Source organism: Artibeus jamaicensis, unplaced genomic scaffold (genome assembly GCF_021234435.1).
Source record: "Artibeus jamaicensis isolate MK-2021 breed Jamaican fruit bat unplaced genomic scaffold, CSHL_Jam_final scaffold_804, whole genome shotgun sequence".
NCBI lineage: Eukaryota > Metazoa > Chordata > Mammalia > Chiroptera > Phyllostomidae > Artibeus > Artibeus jamaicensis.
The window spans coordinates 1,396,531-1,414,667 of record NW_026522055.1 but is presented as its reverse complement, the minus strand read 5'-3'; the positions used below and the strand labels follow the sequence as shown (position 1 = coordinate 1,414,667).

Below are 18,137 nucleotides of genomic sequence, written 5' to 3'. Positions count from 1 at the left end.
CCAGATCGGTTCTGCGTTCAGCCCCGGGAACGACCCCGCCCCCCCGCCCCGCCGCCTTTCCCACTGGGGGCATCACAGGTCCTAACAGTGTCCAGGTGCTCTGTTGGGGGCCCAGCAGTTCTCCTCTGGAACCTCCACGTGGACAAAAATAATCCCGATGTGAGCAAAGACTGGACTACGGGGCTGTTTGGATGGTGGGTGGGAAAATATCCGATAAAGCAAGCAAGTGTGATACAATGCTAATGTTGGAATCTAGAATCTATCTAGGTGGTGGGTATCTGGGAGTTTACCAGAAAATTCTCTCAACTTCTCTAAGCTTGAAGATTTCCTGATAAAATGTTGGGGGGGTAAGTAAGATATCACAATAAGAGTTCATTGAGGTGGCCAAACCCAAAATAAATATTTAAAAATTCATTGCTTTTCTGTATTGTGGAAAAGAGGGAAAAGGTAAAAATAAACTAAAAAGACCATTCACAATGACAAAAAAAAAAAAGTAAAGAACTGGAGAGTGAAAACGCCCTTTGGCAAATGCAGAAACAGCCCTGGCCCAATAGCTCAGCTGGTTGGAGCATCATTCCCTACACCAAAAGGTCGTGGGTTCAATCCTTGGTCAGAGCACATGCCTAGGTTGCAGGTTCAATCCCCAGTCAGGGTGCATACAGGAGGCAATGTTTCTCACCTCCCTCTCTCTATGTTTCTCCATCCTTCTCTCTCTCCTCTTCTTTCTAACATCAACAAATATATCCTCAGGTATGTATTTTTAAAAATACTTTGAAAACTGAAGGAACACAATATGTTTCTAAACAAATCCTTTCAAGCTTTCTACATGTCTGAAATTTTTTTTACAAGAAAACCTTAGGACAAAATTATGTTGGAAACTATTTAATAAAATAGAACAAAAGGTGTAAAACACTATATGGACCCCGACTGTGGCTCAGTGGGTTGGGCATTGTCCCACAAAACTAAAGGTCGCTGGTTCGATTCCCAGTCAGGGTACATGCCTGGACTGTGGGCCAGGTCCCCAGTAGGGGGCGCTCAAGAGGCAACCACTCATTGATGTTTCTCTCCCTCTCTTCTCCCTCTCTCTCTAAAAACAAATAAATAAAATATTTTTAAAAAGAAAAGAAAAACAGTTACTACCAATACTCAGACCCAGCTAAAATTAAAAAGAAAAAAGAAACACACCTGGGAGAAAACACACCAAAATGCCAACAGAGATTATTTCTCAGAGGTTCTGAGATTTCATTTCTCCTGTTCTTTTTTGTTTTTTAGTTTGTTTTGTTTTTGTTTTTGTTTTTTTTCAGGGGGTGCAATTGCAGTTTCCAATTCTCCTACAGTGAACTTGCATTATATGGGAAGTAGTTAAGAACCAAAAGAAGGAACTTGGAGTACTACGCTGCCAGTAACAAGGTGGCTTCGTAGGGGTATAAGCCTTCAGCCTTTGCCAGCAGGCAAATCCCACATGCTGCGTCTCCCGTTAATGTTTGCAAGTGCAGAAAGAGTGAAATACACCAGATTTCAAAGGGGGCCAATTATACTGACACCCAGGTCTCCTCACAGGCCCCAGATGAAGAAACCCTGGTACCATTGTAGTTAATAACCTCGAAAAGTCGCCCCCAAAGCACGAAGGGAAAAAAGCAGGTTTCCAGACAGTTGGTAAGATTTGGTCCCAATCCTGCAAATTAAACGAGTGGGTGTGCCGAGTGCACCCGCCAAGTGTGTGAACAGAGCCCCAACGCCACAGGTGATGGCTCTAATCCGCACACTGTGGGTGACGCCCCTTCCTTCATATTTTCGGCACCAGGCCACTTTTGAAAATGAGCCCCTAGGACTTTATAATCAGGACAGAAAGTTCTTTCCGTCTCCAGGGGAAAGGGGTATGAAGCGTGATTCCATTTCCGTGACAATTATTTCCACATGGATACCGACGCAGAACAAAGCCCAGAGAGAAATATCCTGAAATGTCAGCGGTAATTAGCCCTCAGGAGCATGATTATGGGTAATTTTCCTGCCTTTACACTGTTCCGTCTGTCAGATTTTCCCCCACCTAGCTTGCATTATTTTGTAATAATAAGGCAGCAGAGCTATTTCCATTTTGATAAAAAAGAAAAAAAGAATATCAACTATACTTCTGCTTTTGAAAGGGGAGATACACGCACACACACAAGCACAAAAACCAGGAGGAGATGTGCTCAATGCCAATGGCAGGTCTCTCCAAGGCGCTGGGATGCCCGGGACCCTGCTGCCCCCGACTTGGCACGCTGGTATTGTTCAGGCTCTCACCAGGGATCATACTTTTACAACAGGATAAGGGTGAGGAAACGCTACTTCGGTAAAGACTCAGCAAAGGGCAGGAAATCAGAGTGGCCAGGCTGGGGAGAGGGCGCTGTGCGCATGGGGTAGGAATGCAGGGTCGCGTGGGTGGGCCGCAGGCCAGGGCGTGTCACCTGTGTTGTCGGGCATGGAGGCTTGATCGGTGTTGCGCTCTCTCTTCAGGGCGATGTTGCCAAACTGGAGAACCGCCGAGACCATCCGCAGCATGGCTGAGGGGCAGCAGAGAGAGAGATGTCTATGGGCTCCAGACACTGTGTGTGGGCTTAACCAGCCCCTCAGAAATTTAGCTTTAAGCTTCTATGTCAGCCCTGGCTGGTGTAGCTCAGTGGATGGGGCGCGGGCCTGCGAACCAAAAGGTTGCTGATTGGATTTCCAGTCAGGGCACATGCCCGGGTGGCGTGCCAGGTCCCCAGTAGGGGGCGCACGAGAGGCAACCACACGGTGATGTTTCTCTCCCTCTCATTTCCTCCCCCTCTCTCTAAAAATAAATAAATCTTTTTTAATTAAAAAATGATACAGGAATAAACTCCGTGTCTTGTGTCCTCCCACCTGTGCACTGACATCTGCCCCTCCCTGTGTATTGTGGCTTCATTCACATTGAACTCAAGGCCCACCGCCTGCCTGAAGGAAGTTCATCTAACGCGCGCATTTTCTCCGTAAGGCACATCCCAGCCTCCCCGTGCTCAGGGATGCCAGCCAGAGTTTCAGCGCTACGCTTGGAAGGCATTATACACTTGTCAGCTCACCAACAATCAAAAAAAGCACAAAAATGCTAAAAACTCCACAGTAGGGACACTGGTTTACAGCACAAGAGCAGGGCATCCCCTCTGGGGCCTCCGTGAACGCGCACCCGGCAACTCAAATCCTCCGCCCTCTGTGAATGACCGCAAAGGCACCGGTAGTGTTGGGGTTACAAATAACAAATAAAGGTAGTGAGCAGGGGAGTTCCCAAATGCGGAAACGAAGATGCGCACGTGGTCCCCAATGTACCACGGTTCGAATTATAATTTTTCAAATTTACCAGGGTGCAAAAGTGATACACCTTCAGGAGAGACCATCCTGGGGTTTATTAAGAGGTAACCCCGTCGTAAATCTAAGAGCATCTGTATTTGCTCATCTGTGCAGAGCGGCTAGTGAGCGCGTCAGAAGTGGGCGATGCTAACCTTTAACAGGAACCTAATCAACAAAACAAACAAACAAGCAAAACATAACCAAAGACACTGAAATTGAGAACAGGCCTAAAAGTGACCAGAGGGGAGAGGGAAGGGAATTTCAGGGGAAAAGGGGGAAGGGTTTGCCGGAACAATTATAAAGGACACGTGGATAATAACAGGGGGTGGAAACGGGAGGGAGATGGGAAGGGCTAGGTTGTTGGGCTGGGGTGGGGGGAAAAGGCAGAAAACTGTACATGAACAATAAAAAAATAATAATAAAAGTGGACAATGCTGCCCCCTAGTGTACGTCTCAGGGAGGTGTAGGGTTTGGTTGCCGTTAAGACTGGGGGCCACTGAGGCAAAGTGCGGGGTGTTTCTGGATGACACAGGGAGGGGGCAGGGGAGGACAGGAAGCAGACATCCCTCTGGGCCGCAAAGCATTGTCCACATCCCCGTGCGACTCCTAAACGTCCCAATGGACAGTCGCATCGGCGGAATAATGGTATCTCATGATCGGACACGCATCCCAGCTGCTTTAGGTATAAACACCAAAGGGTGTGGTTTTAACACAGTGAATTTTCCAGGACGGGAGCCACTGTGCAATCCGAGGAAAGATTGTTGTTGGCGTTGCTCAGAATGTCCTTTAGGCTGGCATTTGAGAACTCTCTCGTTTCCAACAGCAAAGCTACGCGTGGTATTTGAGTCAAGCACGCAACACGCCTACACTGGACCGGGCTTGCATCCGCCGCTTTCACCGGGATGCCACGGATCAGGGCACGCACCCAGGCGCCTCATTAACTGCCAGTTCTAGGACAATCTTCACGATTTACGGACTGAAATGGACACTGCCTTTAAAAAAAAAAAAACATTCTGCATGCCAGGTCTTGTTCCACTTACAAAAGAACTCATTTAATCTTCATAACAACTCAATGAGGCAAGTCCTGCGATAGCAATTTACAGATAGGAAAATGAGTAAAATCCCCATTTGACAGATGGGGAAACCGAGGCACATCGGGTAATGAGCTTGACTAGGATCTTCAAGCTCATAAACGGCAGACCTGAGATTCGAACTAGGCTGGTCTGACTCTGGGGTCTATATTCTTATCGACTGTGGTTCCTTTTTCCTCCCTCTTCTAGCGTAAAGTTCTAATGTAAACACTTACATAGAGCAAACATACAGAGAACGGTACAAATCAACAGCCTGCTCAGTGCGTCTTGACGAAGAGAAGCCAGCTCCTCGGTTGCCCCCTGCTGGCCACTCACTGAACACAGATGAATTTCACAACGACGCTTGCAGTCCTTGCGCATTTTTTTGGTGCCTGTGCTATCCTGCTACGTAGCTTCCTTACAAAAAGTGGGTGTTGCAAGGGTGTGGAGGGTGTACCCTCCTGGGAAACTCCTGCCAAAAATGCGTAAGAGAATCTAAGCGCGAGGAAACACACCCAAGTTTGAGACAAAACAACTGGTCCGTGATTGTCGAAAGTGTCAAGGTCACGAACGATAAAGACAGACTCAGGAACCGTGCCATGAGGACAGAGTGCAATTTGATGACTGGACGCCACCTGTGATCCCGGCTGGGGAAGTGTGCCTGCGTGTGCGTGACACTTAAAACAACTCTTTTTCTTTGCTATAAAGCACGTTATTGGGAAAACTGGCATAGGGTCTGTGAAAACCTTTTTTTGTCTAAAAGATGTCATTGGGTTGACATGGATTTTGGATTAGATAATAGTACCAATCATGGCAATGCTACCTTCCTCATGAGGAAGAATACTGCTCCGTGACTGTATCAGACCATGTTCTTAGGAAACACACATGACAGATTCAGGGAGCGGTAGCTGAATAATGCTAAGATGCCCGCCTCTGAATTTCTGGGCCCTGCAAGTTACCTTGCCGAGCAAAATGGACTTTACGGGCATAATTAACTTAAGGATTGTGAGATAGGAGGCGATCCCAGATTACCCAGGTGGGCTCTGCAGGTAATTCTAAAGGTCATTACAAAAGGAAGGAGCCGCCCAGACCAGTGTGGCTCAGTGGCTTGCACGTCGCCCAGAAAAGCAAAAGGTCGCTGGTTTGATTCCAGGTCAGGGCACATGCCAGGGCTGAGGGCTGGGTCCCCATCTGGGGGCGCGTGAGAGGCAACCCATTGATGTTTCTCTCCCTCTCTTTCTCTCTCTCTAAAAATAAGTAAAATCTTTTTCTTTTGAAGGGTGAAGCCATGTGAGCACAGGTTAGAAGGATTCTCTCTGAAGACGGAGGAAGGGGCTACAAGCCGAGGAATGAGCACAGGCCCTAGAAGCTGGAAAAGGCAAGAAAATGGATTCTCCCTGGAGCCTGCAAGGGGAACCAGCCCTCCTGACACCCTGATTTTTGCCCAGTGAGACTAACCTTGGAATTCCAACTTCGGAACTATAAGAGAATAAATGTGTATTGTTTTAAGCCACTGAGTTTATGGTCACTTGTGACAGCGGCCTTAGGAAACGAATACAAAGGGTAAAAGGGCACCTCACCTCCACCCCTGTTCTCACATGGCTCAGCAATTAGACAGATAAAACAGGATAAAGCGCATGCGGCCACTGGGGACTCTGGGAGAAGAGCATGAGGCAATTCCTGGTACTCTTTTTTTGGTCCCCCCCCAATGGGGGACACATGAGAGGCAACCACACATTGATATTTCTCTCCCTCTCTCTTTCCCTTCCCCTCTCTGAAAATAAATATTTTAAAAATATTTTATTTGTTTATTTTTAGACAGAAGGGAAGAGGGGAGAAAGACAGGGAGAGAGACATCAATGTGTGGTTGCCTCTCGTGCGCCCCCTACTGGGGACCTGGCCTGCAACCCAGGCACGTGCCCTGACTGGGAATCAAAGCGGTTGACTTTGGTTTGCAGGCCGGCACTCAATCCACTGAGCCACATCAGCCAGGGCTAAAAAAAAGTTTGTGGTTTTTTTTTTTAATCCCTAAAAACAAAAGAAGGTGTCACTGGCCTGGCAGCTCTGGCGGGCCTTGCCTTGCCAAAGGACACACAAAAAACCTCTAAGAGATGTGGCCCCCAAGGAGCTGGGGACACTTGAATGATTATACACTTTTTATTCTTTTGGAGTTTCATACCTTTTGAAATGTGAGGCCTAGTCCGAAACAAAACAAAAAAAACCCACTGTCCAAAAAGGACACGGTTTCTGGAATTAGGGACTGAGACTGTAATACACAACCTCCTTGGGAGTATACCACAAACTACACTGTACACTTCACAAACAGCAAATTTATCAGTAAAAGTTCTGGTGTAGTTTGCAGGGCCAGCTGGGTGTGCAACAGATATTAATTTTCCCTCTCTGTCTCCACTGCGATCACAACTCCTTATGGAAAATGTTCCTTATTTATCTCCGGACTGTGTACTGTGCATACCGGAGGCGCTGCATAAATGTTTTCGTGAATGAACTCTAGCTTGTTAGTTTCGGGGGAAGAATTCCTTCCACGATCCCTATTACCTCCCCGTCTAGCCACCTATCTGGGTCTACAGCCTCTTGTTTCCCGCCTTCCCAGGCCCTCCAGAGCGAGGGTCCCTTTCCTGACTCCAACCAGCGGCGCTGGCCTCTCAGCTCCTCCCACAGGCCTTTGCGCAGGCAGTCCCCTCCCCTGAACAGCCTCTCACACCCCCGTCTGCACCGGGGTAATTCCTGCTGGACGCTAAGGGCTCGGCGAAAGCCCTCATCCTCCAAGGCCACCCTGACCCTCCCCCCAGGCTTTCAGCACCCTGTGACATGCAGTCACCCTTGCGCAGGCTCAGCTTTAATCCACCGGTGTGGTGTGAATCCCCCTGTGTCTGAGCGCTCCGCGGGTCCCGGGCTCATTCTGTCCTGGTCACTGTCAGCCCACAGATTTCCTCGTGTTGAGTGAATAGATGTCTATTAATAAATAACTGGCAGAATTAACTAATGGGGGACACAGAACTGAATGGTGGCAGTTTGCTGTGACCTTGGGCAAGCAGGGGGCCTCCTAGGCCTCGGATTTCCTGGCTGCTCAGTGGGAGGGGCTGGGCTCAGTGGTCTAGTCTCTGGTTCTTCCCATCTGGGGGCTGGGTGCCTGGGGGCAGCAGAGAGCCCCGAAAATGCTGGGAGGTTCCTAGCGGGGTACCTCCCAAAAGATACATATTACCCCTGAGAAACTGAAATATCATTCAGTCCTTAATGCCAGCTCAGACCTGGCCCAGGCCTGTAAAAAGATACTGTAAATAGCTTTTTACAGTTGGCTTGGGAACCTGCCCTGGTGCCAAGCACCGAGATGAACCTGACGCCTGAGGAGCTGGCACTTAGTTCTTGCTGGTGACTTCACGCCAGCCGATTGGCGAGCAAGCCTCGGCCTGCGGAGGCCCGGGGCTGGCGACGCGCTCCTGCCTTAGGTGAGTGGCCACCCGCCATCAAGGAGGCCAGGCTCCGGCTCAGCCTCTCGGGGTGGCCTTTACGGCTCCAGTGCAGGCTGCTGGACGATGGCGGTCCTGCCCAGGCTGACCCCCGACGCTCTCTGCCCTGCTGCCCTGGGCTTTTCAGGGCCGACCCAGAGGTGCCCGCCTGCCTGTCTGGGAAGGATCCAGGGCTGGCCTTGAAGTCAGTGCCTCCAGATCAGCCGGGGGGGAGGCCCCGGCAGGCACCCCACCAGCTTGGATCTCTGTCTCCTTTTGTCAAAAATAGAGTCTACGAAAATGTGACCCCTGGCTTCAGTCCTTGGGCGTGAAACACAAAATCAGCGTTAATGACTCGGCCCACCTATCACAGCAGCAAAAGCCAATAAGCTCACAGAGGTCTGGCTGAGGTGCAGATGGAGGCAACAGAAGCCCGGAGAACGGAAAACTAGCGCCATCTTCTGGACGGTAACGAGGCGGATTGTCTACAATTCAAATTCACCGGGGTTGGGGGACATACCCGGGGGGGCGAGGAGGGTGGGGTTAGAGGTGAAACCAAACAAGCCACCAGTGGGTAAATGTTAGATCTGGTGCCAGATGCCCAGGGGGTCATTACCCTCTCCTCTCTACTTTCATATGTGTTTTGAAATGTGCCATAATACAAAGATAAAAAAATCAAAATTATTCAACAATACTCAGTGGATTGAACAGGGGCCTGCAAACCAAAGGATTGAGGTTCGGTTCCCAGTCAGGGCACCTGCCTGGGTTGCAGGCCAGGTCCCAGCAGGGGACGCACGAGAGGCAACCATACATTAATATTTCTCTCCCTCTCTCCTTCCCTTCCCCTCTAAAGATAAATAAATAAAATCTGGAAAAAATATTCGGGAATAAAAAGGAATGAATCTTTCATCTATGCTCAGTCATGGGTGAACCATGAAACATCAGGCTGAGTGAGAGAAGCCAGCCATGAAGGACCTGGTATCAAACGATTCCATTTATAGGGAAGGATGGTCAAACCCATGGAGACAGAGAGTCCATAAATAACTGCCAGGGGCTGGCGGGTGACTGCAGAGGCTGCAAGTTCTCTCCTTGGGCCACTGATAATGTTCTAAAATTGATGGTGGTGACAGACACACGACCCTTTGAATGCATGAACAGCCACCGACTTGTACACTTTAAATAGGTCAGTGGTGCCCTGGCTGGTGTGGCTCAGTGGATTGAGGGTGAGCCTGTGAACCAGCGGGTCATCAGTTCGATTCCCAGTCCGGGCACATGCCTGGGCTGCAGGCCAGGTCCCCAGCGGGGGGGGCACTCCAGAGACAACCACACATTGATGTTTCTCTCCCTCTTTTTCTCCCTCCTTTCCCCTCTCTCTAAAAATAAACACATAAAATGTATTTTTTAAATAAAAAACTAATTAAAAAATAAATTAAGGCTGGAGCGGGCGGCACTTTAGCAGACTTGGTTTTCTCGGGACAGACAACCTTTGGCCATATTCACATGTCATACGTGGTGCCAGAGGGTAATTTGAGGTGACGTGTGTCAGGAGGCCAGGTGGAATTGGAGGGGCCAGTTGGGGAGGCCCAGCCCCGCCCCCCATCTGAATGAGTTTGCCAGCTGCCCAGGGAGGAGAGCCGAGATGGGCAGGCGGTGGGAGTTATGCAACCGTGGTTGGGAAATCCAGCAGGGAGGCCTGACACCCTGTGTCAATATGGCCAAGAAGGCCTGCCTGTTGGCAGCCAGGCCAACAGCTGAATGGGCACTCGGTTTGCAGCCCCTCCCCTGGGGCCCTGGGGCCACCAGCAATAGCTCTCGGGGCCTCTGGACCTGCCAGGGACCAGAACACAGCAAGACCCGCCATGGCCCTGGAAAATCAGGGCTGGAAATCAGGGCCCTGGAAAATCAGCCCTGGAAATCAGGGTCTTTCTCCACGGACGGACGAGAGTAATCACAGTTCACCGAAAGGACCAAACTTTAGGCCAACGCAAGGAAACAGACTGAGGCCAACCTCTACGTGCCTATTATAGGTTGAATCACGCCCCTTGCCCCTCCAAATAAAAGGTACGCTGACGTCCTAACTCCCAGGACCTCTGAGAACGTGACCTTATGGGGAGCGGGTCACGGCAGATGCAATCACTTCAGTTAAGATGAGGTCGCACTGGTGGAGGGCCCTTAATCATTCAGTGTGAGGGCGTGTCCCTATCACAGGTGCAAACCGCACACACAGGCCTGCGATCGGGGAGTACGCCTCGTGAACACGAAGGCGGAGAGTGGGTGGTGGGTCTGCACGCGGAGGAACCGGGAAGGTTGCCAGGAAACCGCCAGAAGCCAGGGAAGAGGCAGGGCAACGAACCTGGCCAACCCCTCGACTGCAGACTTCCGGCCTCCTCACCTGGAACACAGTCGGTTTGGGGTGGCTTGGGACAGTGCCCCTAGTGAACGAATACGGTACTGCAACAGGACTACTGTGAAACGTGCTGTTTGGTGCCAAGGTCAGCGGCAAACCGCGTGAGGAAGGCTGAGGACCTGAGCGTTTCACACCAGGGCCATCCAGCCCAGGCCGAAGCCTTCTTCCCTGCACCCTGGCCGCTGCAGCCTCTTCCCAACCTCCTGTCCACCCTCCGCACGGCTCAGAGCTGCCCCTGCCCTGCTCCCAGTGCCCCCCAGGACAAAGTCCCAGCCCCTCAGGCTGGAGTTTGAGGCCCTCCCTGCCTCTGCAGCTCCGTCCTTCACTCTCTTTGGGCACAAACTAGGCAAACTTTCGGTTCCTCAACCCTGCCGTGCCTTTCGTGCCTCGGGGCCTTTGCACAGGCTGTGCCCCCTGCCAGCAATGCTCTCCCCCGATATCACCCACGCTCACTCCCGGAGCTCCCCCAGGCCTTTGCTCAAACATTGCCATCTCAGAGAGCCCCTCCTGATTCCCTACTTCCAGCTGTACCCTTCCCCTCCCCCCGAATTCCTAGTTCTATTTTCCTTTCCAGCACTCATCACCTCCTCACAGACCACAGAATTGCTTATCTATCTGGGCCGTGGTTCTGGTTCAGTCAGTCTCCCCAGGACAAGGATGTTTATCAGTGTCATTTCCTGCTGTGACCCCAGCATCCTCACAGGGCTCTTGCTCAATCGACACTTGAGCAAATAAACCGAGGAATGAATGGCCAGGCCTCCCCGCCTCCACTACCCGCTGGGGCAGAGCTCGTCCCCACCCTCCGAGGGACGCAGGCCCCACTCACAGGTGATCTCCTCGTGGGTGAAGCCCAGCACCCGCAGGGACTCCAGCGTCTCCTGGAAGAGCTCCCGCTCCTGGCCCGGAGAGGACGCCGGCCCGTTGGTGAGGAAGCGGTAGTGGGAGCAGGGCTCCAGCAGGAGGTCGGCTGCAGGGGGAGCGAGGGGAGGCCAAGGTCAAGGGCGAACTGTGGAGTCAGACTCACATCCTGGCTTCCCCGGAGGCCACCCCAGATGCGTCACTGCCCCACTGGGAACTTCTGTCTCCTCCTCTGTGAAGTGAGTGAGGATCCCTTCCTCACAGGTTCAGTGGAAGGGCTGGGTGTGGAGTGGGTGCTTAGCACATATGAGGTCTTTTATCTTCCCTCTTTCCATAGAGATTCTCAAGTCTTGGGATTGCCCAGAGCAGGCAGGAGCCACCGGTCAGCAGAAGCAATGGGCCTGAGGGTGTCCAAGTGAGTGGAAGCCCTGGGACAGCAGGAACCAGCAGCAGAGGGCAGGTGGGCTCAGAAGCCACCGTGAGCAGGAGCCTGGGTGAGAAGCGGCCAGGAGAAGGCCCAAGCTACGGGGCGGCAGGAGCCAGAATGAGAGGGGGCCACTGGGCAGCGGGGCCACTGTCCACAGCCAGCAGGCAGGAGGAGCATGAGCAGGAGGCGGGAAGAACCTCAGGCAGCAGCCAGAGGGAGGGGAGCCGCGAAGCCACACAGACCAGGACCGCAGGGACCCACGAGGCCACGAGAGCCACGGCAAAGCCAGAGTTGCGCTCGCTGGAGTGAGCAGAAGAGACATGAATGTGCACAGGAGCCACGCGGCCACGCGGCCAGTGCGATCAAGCCCCAGGAGACAGCAGGACCAGAGGGCAGCAGAGTCCACCCAGCAGCGCGGGTGGCGGGGACCGGGTGCAGTTGGGGGGTGTCGGCCGGGCTCCCTTTTGGCAAAAGTCCTGAGGCGGCAGGATCCAGGAAAGGGCAGAATCCGCTACCCAGCAGGAGTCTGATACATACAAACTCCTCCCATTCCCCTCCGCCCAGCGGACCCAGAGAGGGGACCCAGAGACGCCGGAGGTCCGTGGGCCGCCCTCCACTCCCCGGAGCAGCGACACTGACCCTGGAGCTTCTCTCCCGCGCCGCCCAGCAGCTGGTAGAAGATGTGGAAGCTGCACTCGTCCTTGGCCTGGCGGATGGCCCTCGACTTCTCCAGCAGGTCTGGGTGGGGGCGAGTCAAGGCGCCGCAGAAGCAGGGAGGGACGGGGCCCCACCCGGCCCCCTCAATCCATTCCGCCCCCCCTGCTGTCCCATCATGCAGCCCCCGCCGGTGACCTTGCCACTAACCAGGTGAGTGGCCTAGAGCATGTCAGTTAAGCAGCACTTTTGCCTCAGTTTCCCCTTCTGTGCAAAGGGCTAGATTATCATGCCCGTCAGTGAGTTGCTGCAGGAATAAATGAGTTGCAGTAAGAATATCTCCTGCTGCCCTGGCTGGTGTGGCTCAGTGGGTTGAGCGTGGGCTGCGAACCAAAGGGTCACTGGTTCAATTCCCAGTCAGGGCACATGCCTGGGTTGCAGGCCAGGTCCCCAGTGGGGGTCACATGAGAGGCAACCACACACTGATGTTTCTGTCCCTCTCTCCCTCCCTTCCCTTCTCTCTAGCAATAAATAAATAAAATCTTTAAAAGTTAAGAAAAAAGTAAAGAATATCTCCCGCCATCATTTCTGCTCCCAGCCTCAGGGTCCCTGTCTGGGTATTGAGGCTCCTGACTCCTCCCTCTTAGGATAGTTCTCAGACTCAGTCACACCCTGAGACTGGTGACACACTTGAGAATGAATAAAACACCCAATAGCGCATCTGCCCCTCCCGCCACAGTTCTGCGTGGCAGTCATAACTCCAAGCCTGGCCCAAGCTTCACCGCACACAGTGGTCTGTTGGCCTAAAGCCGTGGGGTCACTAGCCCACTGGGGAAATAAGGGGCCAGGGGTAGAGGGCCCCACAAGGCAGGGTGGGATGGGGAAGCATACACAGCAGGGCAGCCCCGGGCCCTGGTTTCCTCTTGTTAAGTGGGAGGTGACAGAGCCTGCCTCAGGGGCTCAGAGAGAGAAGTAAGGATAAGGTACAGAGAGGTCTCGGGGCCACACCAGGTACATTGGAAACACTCAGGACATGTGGGGTTCCGGGGGCAAGAGGGGGTCTGGTGGCGCCCAGGACTTATCAGATTGGCCTGGGAGTGGCACCTGCCCCCAGGAGCATCTGTACACCAGCTGGTGACAGGCTGGGAGGCAGACACAGCTGTGCCCAGTGGGGGCAGCACCCTCAGGTGCGTGAAGAGTGTAGACAGGAGAAAGTTAGCGTTCAAACGCAGGCAGAGAAGGCAAGTGTGAAGCTAAAAAGAGGCTGCAGGGACCATGGGGTCGGAGGAGGTGGGAGCCGGCAGGATGCACGGGGCAGGAAGGGCCCTGCGCTCTCAGAGCCCAGGTGTGCGGGAGCCACGAGGCAGAGAAGCCGTGGGCCTTGGGGACCCAGGCAGCAGGAGCTGGTGGCTGCAGGGGACAGACACCAGGCTGCTCAGTGTTCCCCAGACTTTGGAAAACAGGGAGCTTATCAGTCACCCCTGGGCACAGGAACACGGTTTCTTATTAATATCATTAACATTATAATGAAGAATTATTCATCGATAACATTAACGTCCATAAGAACATTGTTAATTCACTCCAATCATTAACTTCTAATAACCAGAGCTCGTTATTGAGCGCTTACTAGTTGGCGGGTGCCGTGCTAAGGATCCACACTGTCCCCTAAACCCTTCTGGGGCACAGTCCGTGATCCTTTTTCTTCTACAGAGGGAGAAACTGAGGCACAGTTTCTGAGCCGCAGGAGCCTGGGCTCCCTGTGGGACCGACGTCTGTTTTCCTGTAAGTAGTGAGATTCCCAAGAGCCTCCGTCCTCGGCTGCCCCTGTTCCCCGCCCCCATCAGTGCGCCGAGGGCCCTGAAGGATACAGGTCTCAATGTTGGCGCCCACGATGTACCCAGCAACATCGAAGTTGATGCGGATGAATTTGCCCTGGGAGGTAAGAGGGCGGAGGGGGCTGAGTTGAGGGTCCTCTTCCTCCGGAGGGTTTGAAGAGCAACCCCCGCCCACACTCGCCCCTCCCAGAGCCAGGACCGCCTCCTGACTTTCTCCTGCCCATTGCCTGAGTTCCACCCTCATCGTGGGGGTCTCAACAAGGGGCTCCCTGGAGGATCCAAGGTCCCGGCCTCTTTGATTTCTCTCCTCAAGACCCAGGCCCCCAGCAGCCCCGGCCCCTCCTCCCTCAGTAGACTCCCACGTCTTGCCTGCCCCTCCCACACACCCAGCTGCCCGGCACTGCCGTCACTCAGCACTCAGTCACTCAGCACTCACAAATCGGGAGGAGTTGTCATTCTTCACCGTCTTGGCATTGCCGAAGGCCTCCAGGATGGGGTTGGCCTGAAGAAGCTGCCGCTCCAGCTCGCCCTGCCAGGGGTGGGGGATGGGGGGGGAGATGGCACCTCAGCGAGAACATGGGCAGGACGTTGGGGTCTGATTACAGCAAATGGAGTGTGTGTGTGAAGGACCTCTGTGCATCTGGGTGTGTGCCTATGCCCTGTATCCGGGTGGTGCCTGTCAGTCTACTGTCAAGGGAACAAGGAAACATCTCTAAGCTAAATGACTGAGCAGAAACAAAGTAAAACAAACATACAAAAAAACCCCTGCAGAACAATACCTGCAATGTGATCCCATTGATAAAAAAAATCAAAGAAAAAACACCACCAAACAGGACTCCCATTTCTACAGGTATATATATATATTCATAAACATTTAGAGAAAGGTCTGCCAGGATACACACCAAACTGTCAACAGTGCAAGCCACTCCAAGGAAGGGGCTCTGAGAGAAAGAAAGGAATTTCACTGTATCTGATTTGGGGGTTGTTGCTGTCACAGTGAATAAGTGCTCATAAATCACTTGTAGAATTAGTTAAGGAAAAACCTACACCATCTACATGAAGTGTTTCAAACTGGCACATCATAGGCATTCAAGAAATGGTAGTGTCCTTCCTATGCGTAGGGGCCTTACTCGAAACTTTCCCATAGCCATCTTGGTGTCAGAGCCAAGAACATAGTAGGTGCTCAATAAATAGCCGTTTTCTCTGCCTCCTTCCTTGTCAGGCTCTCTAGCACATGGACCATTTCTTTAATTTCCCTGTGAGCCCTCAGAGACAGCCTGAGCTGAGGACCTGAAATAAATGGCAGTGCGGGCATCCAGGTTTTGTGAATTCATAGGGTCTATGGGCCCCATCAACAAGCATTTCGTAGATTAGCAATAGATTGTACTTTTGGTCTCTAAGTTATTTCATGTTGGTATCTGTGGCCAGTCTGCACACACACAGTGGAACTAAAATAAGTAGCAGTGCAGCCTGGGGTCTATATACACATAGTAGGACCACATGAAATGACAGCACAAACCCTGGGTGTGTTTTGCGCAGTAGGACTGCCATAAACAACAGTGAGTGGCCCGGTGTATACACAGTAGGGTTGCATTAAATGACAGTGCAGTCTGATGTGCACCTAGTAGGACCACCGTAAGCAGTAGTGAGGCTCCCTGGCAGGTGTGACCACCAGTGCTGTGGGCCCTGTCTGTCAGGAAAGTCGTGTGTTGGGGTGATTTGGGTGGCATTAGGACAGCATGACTTGAGGTGATTCCCTGCTACTCACATAAGACACGGCGCTGGCGGAGGCCTGAGGAAGTCACAGGACACGAGACATGGATCAGGACACGGACTGGGACACGGCACATGAAACATGGACAGACACACAGGTGAACTGGTGGTCTCAGGTGGTGGCCAGAGCAGGGGGGAGACAAGGCGGGGAGACAAGGTGTGTGGAGTGGGGTGGCCTGGGGGGACCGCGATGCCTGGGTCTGAATCCACTGTAAGCCCTTGCTGGGTGTGTGACCTCCGAACCGACTCACCCCAGCTGTACCTCTGGTTTCTCATCTTTAACACAGGAAAACAACACCCACCCCACTGGAGTGTTAAGTTAATGTGAGCAAAGGGACAAGCACTATATAAATGCCCACTTATAAAGCTCACAAGGACATTGCAGGTACCTAAACCAGGCCTGACACACAGTAGGTGCTCAGGAATGTAAGCACCTACTATGTGCCTGGTGCTGTTCCAAAGGTCAATAAAGCCAAGAGCGGGCGCTTGCATTTCTTGTCCACCTGCCACTGCTTCCAGCACTACACCAGGCACATAGTAGGTGCTCAGGCAGCATGGGAAGCCAGGAGAAGACCCAGAACTGTGGTCCCCCATGAGGGATGTTACATAGGAAGCAGAGACTGAGATCAAGAGGGCATTGTTAGTGGCAGGGTCTAGAGCATGTCCCAAGGTCACTTACCGGTACGCCTGGCTCTTTCCTGCCCTTTGGCGATGATGCCACGTGGGCAAGGTACTGGATGACTTTCTTGGTGTTTTCTGTCTTCCCGGCTCCGGACTCCCCCCTATGCAGGGGAACAAGGGGAAGTAAGAGGGTCAACAATGATTTCAGGTAAGCCCCGCCCATTCTAAGGAGAGCCACACCCAGCTCAGACCCTGCCTCCACCAGGAAGCCTTCAGGATTACTCACGTGCAGAGAATGGACTGATCCTCACGATCTGTAGGGGACAGAGGGACACATGTCACCCAGGATGGTCTCTCCTGCAGGACCCTGGCCGCTTATGCTGGCCACCCCCTTTTCAAAACCATTCCCCGGGGGGTAAGGGAAAGCTTGGGTTTTGAGGTATGATCCCTCTGGATTCCTGTACCCCACCCCACTCGGCTTCTTGCATGCTGAGTGACCCTGGGAAAGCAACGGCCCCTCTCTGAGCTTCAGTTTCCTCACCTGAGGAAGCTATAAACTCTAACTAAACAGATAAAATTCACTCAACAAACTTCAGTCTGGGACCCTCCCTATGCTGAAAATGAGATCCAAAGACATGAGAGCAAGACCCTGGACCCCGGAGAGGCAGCAGTCGAGAACTCTGGGTTCAAATCCCACCTTAGTTGCCCACCCACCAGTGGGACCATGAGTGATGACTGCACTGCCCTGTGCCTCCATGTCCCCATCTAGAAGCCAGGAGATGAGCTCACTTGCTTCATGAGCTTGCTGTGAGGTTAAATGTGTTAACCCATGAAGAGCCCTTGGTGTGGAATAGGCGCTCACCCTTACTTTATAGTACATTCACTCTTAAGATACAATAACAGGGACCCTGGCTGGTGTAGGTCAGTGGATTGAGTGCCAGCCTGCGAACCAAAGGGTCACTGGTTCGATTCCCAGTCAGGGCACATGCCTGGGTTGAGGGCCAGGTCCCCAGTAGGGGGCGAGTGAGAAGCAACCGCAGGTTGATGTTTCTCTTCCTCTCTTTCTCCCTCCCTTCCCGCTTCTCTAAAAATAAATAAATAAAATCTTTTTAAAAAAAGAATGTAACAGCTGAAAGTATACAAATAAATGTATAACAGATTATATAACCAGGTGTCACCTATGATTAAGTATAAATTTATAAAGTGAATATAAAAATATGACATCTAAATATGCTCTATTGCAGAGGTGGCAAACTCATTGTCAGCGGGGGCCACATCAGCCTCATGGGTACCTTCAAAGGGTGGGATGTAATTTTAAGACTGTATGAATGTAACTACTCCTTACTGAGGGGCCAAGAGCTCTACATTCGGCCCTTTGAAGACAACCGCGGGGCTAATGCAGCCCCCGGGTAACAATGAGTTTGCCACCGCTGCTCTATTGCAGGAAGCAGGGATGCTATATAGATCAGAGAGCCTGCATCAGGACCTGCTGGGCTTGTGCCTGCATCAGGGGGCGTGGCTTCACTAGGGGGCGGGGCTTGTGATGACCCTGCCCACTGAGCCTGCCCCAGAGTTTCTGCCTCTGCAGGTGTGGGGCCCGACTGTGAATTTCTGGCAAGTTCCCACGTGCTGCTGAGGCGGCCGGTTGGGGGACCAAACTCCGAGAACCACTGCGTAGTA

General features: G+C 52.4%; 1 protein-coding gene across 6 annotated transcripts in view; it reads right to left on the bottom strand.

The window, feature by feature from the left end:
- MYH14 (myosin heavy chain 14) overlaps positions 1-18,137 on the bottom strand; it is a 75,266-nt gene that overhangs the window by 43,982 nt on the left and 13,147 nt on the right. For 5 of the 6 annotated variants that reach the window (XM_053659728.1, XM_053659727.1, XM_053659726.1 and 2 more), the window contains 8 exons: positions 16,744-16,771; positions 16,516-16,618; positions 15,832-15,855; positions 14,500-14,592; positions 14,097-14,160; positions 12,214-12,312; positions 11,116-11,256; positions 2,448-2,543 (listed from right to left, as the gene is read on the bottom strand). In XM_053659728.1, the coding sequence (XP_053515703.1) occupies positions 2,448-2,543; positions 11,116-11,256; positions 12,214-12,312; positions 14,097-14,160; positions 14,500-14,592; positions 15,832-15,855; positions 16,516-16,618; positions 16,744-16,771 (648 nt within the window). The remainder of the gene's footprint in view (positions 1-2,447; positions 2,544-11,115; positions 11,257-12,213; positions 12,313-14,096; positions 14,161-14,499; positions 14,593-15,831; positions 15,856-16,515; positions 16,619-16,743; positions 16,772-18,137) is intronic. The other variant, XM_053659730.1, reaches the window with a different exon arrangement.